Source organism: Benincasa hispida, chromosome 2 (genome assembly GCF_027475165.1).
Source record: "Benincasa hispida cultivar pf3 chromosome 2, pf3_genome.v1.1, whole genome shotgun sequence".
Lineage (NCBI taxonomy): Eukaryota > Viridiplantae > Streptophyta > Magnoliopsida > Cucurbitales > Cucurbitaceae > Benincasa > Benincasa hispida.
Genome location: NC_143479.1, coordinates 52,365,237 through 52,372,322, shown reverse-complemented (window position 1 = coordinate 52,372,322; position 7,086 = coordinate 52,365,237). Strand labels below are relative to the sequence as shown.

General features: G+C 36.9%; 1 protein-coding gene across 1 annotated transcript in view; it reads right to left on the bottom strand.

Annotated features, from left to right (window-relative positions):
* Positions 1-3,271: 3,271 nt before the first annotated feature.
* Positions 3,272-7,086, bottom strand: part of GSL10 (glucan synthase-like 10) — an 81,250-nt gene continuing 77,435 nt past the window's right edge. The window contains exons 47-52 of the mRNA XM_039022559.2: positions 6,555-6,713; positions 6,269-6,371; positions 5,299-5,418; positions 5,023-5,073; positions 4,744-4,926; positions 3,272-3,872 (exon numbers count right to left, since the gene is read on the bottom strand). Of these exons, the coding sequence (XP_038878487.1) occupies positions 3,636-3,872; positions 4,744-4,926; positions 5,023-5,073; positions 5,299-5,418; positions 6,269-6,371; positions 6,555-6,713 (853 nt within the window). The 3' untranslated portion in view covers positions 3,272-3,635. The remainder of the gene's footprint in view (positions 3,873-4,743; positions 4,927-5,022; positions 5,074-5,298; positions 5,419-6,268; positions 6,372-6,554; positions 6,714-7,086) is intronic.

Genomic DNA, 7,086 nt, shown 5'->3' with positions numbered 1-7,086 from the left:
GTGACAAACCAACGCTAACTGGATAAGATAGTGATGTTTGAAGGACCCCAAACATCATTATGAACCAAACAGAAAGGTTGGGAAAGTTTGTAAGGTTGAGAGGATAAGGAAACTCTGGGTTGTTTTGAACGTAGACAGACATCATAAGATAATGAAGAAATATCCACACTACAAAACAAATGGAGAAACAAATACTTCATATATTGAAAATTTAGATGACCAAGGCAGAAATGGCACAACAAATAATTTTTTTTAGAAATTGTAAATGAAGATGATAAGCTAGTCTAAGACAAACTTCTAGAGGTAGCATCATTGGAAAGGAAATAGAGACCCCTATCATGTCGGGCAGTGCCAATTTTCGTCTTAGAGATCAAGTCCTGAAAGGAAACAACATCAAGTGAGAAAATAGCAAAGGACCCATCTGCAATCTGAATCCTCTCATTTCCAACACTTGAAGAATATAAAAGGAATCGATTAGATGAACCTATTAAGTGATCGGTTGCTTTTGAATCTAGTATCCATGATTCATGTCCCTCAATAAGTAGACTAAAAGATTGAGGGGTACCTGACTGGACAATCGCACTGACTCCAACAATACTTGGGTCATTTGGGTTGGTCACTTGAGACTGTGCAACAACATAAGTAGACTCACTCACGAATCCCTACCAGATTTTGATTTGTCATTCGGAGGGCGATGTTTGCCATTTGGGGGTCGACCATGTAGTTTCCAGCACTGATCCTTCGTGTGCCATAGTTTCTTGCAATGCTCATATACTGGAGGAGGTTTCCCATTCTGCTTGTCACTATCAGATCCAGATGATTTCACCTCGAATGATGGAACCTTTCATAGCACTTAACCTATCCTCCTCTAATTGGACCTCAGAGCAGACCTTCATAAGAGACGATATCAACCTTTGTCCCAGTATTCGATTTCGAACAGTATCAAATATTGAGTTCAAAACAACAAGGAAATCATAAACACGGTCAATTTCTTCACTCTTCGAATACTAAGCCCTGCCACATGAGTAATTCCAGATAATTTCGCGACACAAATCCATCCCCCACCACAGTAGAGATAATTTATTGAAGTAGAAGGTCAAATCCTAGTCCCTTGCTTGCATTCATGGACTTGTTTCCACAATGTATACAGACGTGAAGCGTTCTGCCTATTTGAATACAACATCTGGACCGCCTCCCAAATGTCCCGAGCAGTAGCAGAATAGAACATGAGTTTTCCTATCTGTGGTTCTATGCTGTTAATCAGTATCGAGCAGAGTAGAAAGTCCTCTCCCTTCCAAACACGCTCCTGAGGGTCCCCAAGGTTTGGTATCGGTATCTTATGGGTAAGATATCCGAACTTATGTCACCTCTCGAGGACCATTTTAATGGATTGAGACTATGAGAAATAATTCTGGCCATTCAGTTTCTTTCATATGGCTATCCTTGCAGGATTCCTCACAGAACCAGACAAAATATTTGCAATAGGTAAACTAGGGAAAGTTGTTACCGAATTTTTTTAGTACAACGGCAGGCCAAACGACAAGTCTAGTTTGGAGTTTATCTAAAAATTTACCATGGTGCCAAAAACCACCCCAAGCGCTGCAATCTAGTGTTGAAGACTTGCTAACTGTTGAATTCCAACGGAGCCGCCATAACCAATCGACCCATGCTGAAGGGAAATATATGTGGGATGTTTTTGCCCACATGAACCCGAAAACAAAATCTCAGTTGTGGGAAGGCTAGATTGTGCAGAATAGGGTTGCGACTGGGTTGATGGGGTTTACTGGACAGAATAAGGCTGGTGCTGTTGGGTTGGCTGCGGCCCAACTTAGAAGGATGTCCACGGTGCCGCAACAGGGAGCTCATTGGAAGATGCAACAGGATTTGCTACTCCCATGGCGATTGGTGCAGGATCGACTGGCGATGCACCCAGCACGACTGGGATGCTTTGAGCAGGGAGGCATCCAAATGGGTGAACGGCACTAAAGATGGCTGGATGCTGCACCCGATCGACTGCAGGAATGGCGCGATCGAAGCAGCTCTCAATTGGGTGGCAAGGTCTGGGTGAGATCCGACCAGCTCGACGTTTGGGTGAGATCCGACTGGCTAGCTCGTGCAATGAAGCTTGACTAGTTCCGATCAGCTGTTGTTTCTACACCAGGCTGAGGATAAACCAGAGGTATTGATCGACAGTAGCCTGAATCACAGCGACGGTTGTTACTTCTGTTGTAGTCCCATCACCTATTGGGGTTGACGATTGAATTTCTTCTATCCCAGCTAGAGTTTCATAACCTTATCTGTTACCATATTGAAAAATAAGGGAAGAAAAGATGAAGACAAGGTTTACGTAGAAAACCCTAGGTCAGGGAGAAAAAACCACGATAGATAAATTCTTATTAATTTGTTACATTTACAAAACACCATAAACTCGAATTAAATAGACTCAAAACCTTAAAATAACAAAGAGAAGTAGAAGACTAAAACACCCTTAGGGCAAATACACCATATTTCAACATAAACATTTTCCATGCATAATCGAAAAGCTCGTGTTAAAGATTGATCATTAATTTCAATGAATCTTAGTCCATAATCCCTATGTTCAACCAATGACTCACCAGAACTCTTCAAGCATACTCTTGGGTCTACATATATGAAACATTGTGTTTATATTTCCTTATTCATTCCATTAGATATTAATGTAGGACATAAGGCTATAATTCATTCATCACTTCCAAACAAAACGAATACGACATTGTTTTAAGATCATAAACAGAACTTAGTTTTAAGATCTCCTATTAAAGTTGGAAATCAATTAAATGCAATTTTGAAAGTATATAAACAGAACTTAGTTTTAAGATCTCCTATACTCCAATACATTTCGTTTAGGCATTTAAAAGCATGAAACTCTACTCAAGGTATTTTTTACCTAATGAAATAAAATTAAATGTCAATTTTCATTACAAAGCTTAGTTGTTTTAATTTATAGATTGTTACTTCAATAAAAATATAAAGACCAAAATGATATCTATTCCGAATCGTATTACAAATGAGTACATACACATCTTAAATGAAATGTAACTGAGTGATGTAGGATATTATTGCAAGTTATGAACTTCGGCAATCATTATGTGATTCACCATTGGTGCACATATTGACTATTGGTAACAATCAGAACTGTTAAATACAAGTCCACCGTGAATATTTCTACTATTAACAACCTTTTTTAGTTTGTTATTCTTAATCAATTCCCCATTCGGATGACAAACGAAAGTTCTGCTAAATCCTCAATTTGATTGCTCAATTATATGCAGTACAATACCTGCTACAAGCTACACAAAGGTTCGTACAAGAATGTCAATTTAATTGATAATAATACACAGGAAATTAACAATCCAAACCAGAACAAAAATGCTGAGTGAAAAAACAAATTAAATCAAGGAGGGCAACAACTGAAATTTAAAGGTGGCCGGTTAAGCAATCCAAACATCTGAAATGGGAAAGTACAACAGATTGGATCACCTATGCTACTTATCATGAAATTCAAAGGCACCCCTTTTGGTTGGAGAAAAAACCGACGAAGATAAGTTGCATCTAATTTACAAGGATACAAACTGGCAGACTTGCCACTCGTGAAATCATAGGGCAGTGTTGGGATTGTTTCCAGCAAGAATTAGCGAGATCTCGAGCCCTCGACTGAAAGCCTGGTTGAACATAAGACGAGTTTGGAATGTCGATACAAATGGAAACCATGAAAGGAATGCAATGGGGATAAAGACGAGCATCCCCATCCCGGCATCGTACAGCCGAGCAATTGAGCGAATAGATTTCCAGAGTCCTAGTTTCTTTATTAAAGGTTTCCAAGCTGCTGCAATCTGAAATAGTGAATATTCCAATGTCAGGAGAGTTAAAATTTTACAAAGCTGGAGGAAAAGTCGGTATCTTTTGATTCCATCCTAACCACCAGAATGAACATAGTAGTGTACATATATATATTTTCAAAAGAGTGCATGAAGCAGAAACACCACCAAGGGAATTGAGATCCGAGAAACTTGTGAGATGTAGGTTGTGTTTGAAATATTTTTAACAGGGTAAAAGGTACTTCCCTCAAAATCAACGTGTTTGGGAAATAACATAAAAGTGCTTATCACAAAAAAAAAAAAGTACTTTCAAAAGCTTCATTTAGAAATAATTTAGGGTGTGCGGCCATAGAATTTGACCCGCAATCACCAACAGAAATTTGAGATTACAGAGCCAAACATTAAGGGGGCATTCGGTAACTATTTCGTTTTTTGTTTTTGACAATTAAGCCTATTTCCTCCCCACTACTTACAATGATTTGCATATTTCTTGAGTACAATTGTTTAATTCTTAGCCAAATTCCAAATTCCAAATATATATATATATTAGTATTTATAGGCTTAATCTTCAAAATTAAAAGAAAAAAGAAAACCAAATGGTTACTAAATGGGGCCTAAGTGATTTGTTACCTAGTACTTTTTCCTAAAATGCTTAGGTACTTTTGTTAAAAGCATTCCCAAACACACCTCATAAGATCATTTTGTTTACTGACACACCTCGGATCATTTTGTTTACTGACAGCAAACAAAACTAAAAGAGTCTTGACCAAGGACGTGACCATTGAATGGCATTCACTATTTCAATTTTCGGAACCCAGATATACTCTCAAATCGACCAAGATAAATGGGTAGTAAAACAACAGGATAATTAGACTCGGGAACTCACAGAAAGAATGCCCCATCCCGTAGGGACAAATGCCAAGATGCAAGCAAATACATCAGGCAGTGACAAATCTGTAATAGCAACTGCAACTGCCAGGCCAGCCAGCGTCAAAAGGAAAGAAAGACCTTGGATAAACCGCAACAAAAGCTGAAAATTGACAGTCATCTTCTGGCTGAAGGTAAACACCTGCCGAACAGAGAGATGTGGATGATCAATGACTATCATACATATCGGTAAACATAGGGAAAACTAGAGGTGACTCTGATGTTGAAGTGGACATACCTTGAAAAGAACTATAAGCCCAGCTAACACAATCCAGGAGAACCCATAGACCTAAAGAGTTGCACATTTTGGAGTTGATAAGAAAGTATGGAAAGGCGATAAAAGAAACTGAAACTTGCCATTCTAAAAACTACTGGATGGCTAAAAATTATAATAACATCAAACTGCTGCTCATAAAAAATATTTAAATAAAGCTTCCATATTTTGAACTTTCTCATCCAACATTGGTTAATGTACGTGAAAAACAAAAAATAAAAAAGGACAGATAGACCATACCGACAATGATGTGTTTGATCCTTGCACATGGAGCTTATAAACAATTCCATATTGAAAGATAAAAAATCTTAGATTTAAAATAGTCTCTGCTATCCGCCCTTCGAGGGTTTTTATATGTGCCTGCAGATTGTAAAAGCAGTTTACATTTAGACTAGAAAAAAACGTGCATGTCTAATATATAGAGGTTTATCTAAGTCTAATTATCTAATGACCTAAGTTTAAGATTCTTTACACAGGAAACTTCTAATGGCAGCTATGAAGAAGTCTATTGCTAGAATGAGGTAAAAAAAAAAATCCATATCGGTAATTTTGTTTAGCCTTTTTACTGTATAGAGGTTTGAAAATAGAAACATGGGAGCTTACTGGGTGAACAATTATGCTACTGAATGATGATCATGTGGGAATCACCTCAAACAAAAAGTTGCATGCTAGTTTCCTGGCTGAAAAAACAATTTCAGCAATGTGCTTCTTGCCAGGCTTTATTGATTTTTTTTTTTCTCATTTTGTGTGTCATAATATTTTACAATATTTCCCAGTTGATTGACTTTTTCTGATCTAAACATTACAAAGGTATAAATCACAGAAATAAGCAATGTATAACAAATATATTACTCAATGGTCATACACTAGTATGGGTATATGGTTAGAGCTAGATTGATATTTAGGGCAGTTAATTTCAATAACAGAAGGATTTCATTTCTCATCCGGTATGAGGATTACACGTGCTCATTTATTTAAATAAAAAATTTACAACTTTTCCATGACTGAGTACAAAAATTAAAAAGAACTAGGACCGAAATTACTGCCTCCATACAACTAAATATATCTACTTATAACCACAGCAACGTTTCATTGTAGGAGAACTGATATTACTATTAAATACAGATTTAACGAGCCCTGCATTTAAAATTTATATAAGAGGAAAAAACAAAGAAAAGTAAGGAAAAAAGTGCACAGAAATTTGAATTACCAGTTCTGAGTCCCACCACGCTTCCCAACTTTCTTCACCCTTAACACCTATTCCACCACGGTAAAAAAGCCAATTGGTCCATTCCCTGAAATCCTCCACGGTCCTGAAAGGAAATATAACAAACTAAAAGTTATGATTTCGATTATCTAGTAGATCCAGGATAGAGCTTTTGTGACATCTTTCTATGCTAATAGGAAAATATCTTTAAGGAGCCAATTTTTTTGTTTTGTTGTAAATTATATTCACAATCATCAAAGAAAAAGATGTCATGGCAAAGATGACTTACTTCTGCCACTCAAACCCAGATGGATTGAACAGATAGGGAGCAAAAAGCCAAGATATTGCCATGAACCAACTGCTAAGGGTTACAAGGATGTATGCTAATGAACCACCTGAACTATATCCATAGGCCATGTATACAACCAACAGAAGCACAACTTCCAATCTGAAAACACAATAATGTAGATAAATTAACTATTTGTAATTAAGGATACTATAATGATATTTAAAACTGTATAATTTAGATTTTTTATTTAGTACTTATGGTTTTAGAACTATGATTTGAACATAATTTCAAATTGGTATTTAGGGTTATAAAAGTTCAATTTAGTCCCCTATGGTTGGTCAGATCTCATAGATTGTCCTTCCATTACCATATGAATACATGCCGCATTTTCTATTTGTGTGGCCACGAGAAAATAGTTTCTATTTGCCTAACTGTGTTCCTATATTATACCAGGGTTTCATACCGAGTAGAAAATAGGATAAAATAATTGAGTTTTTGGGTGAGGATTTGTGATGTTCAATTAAATCATAGG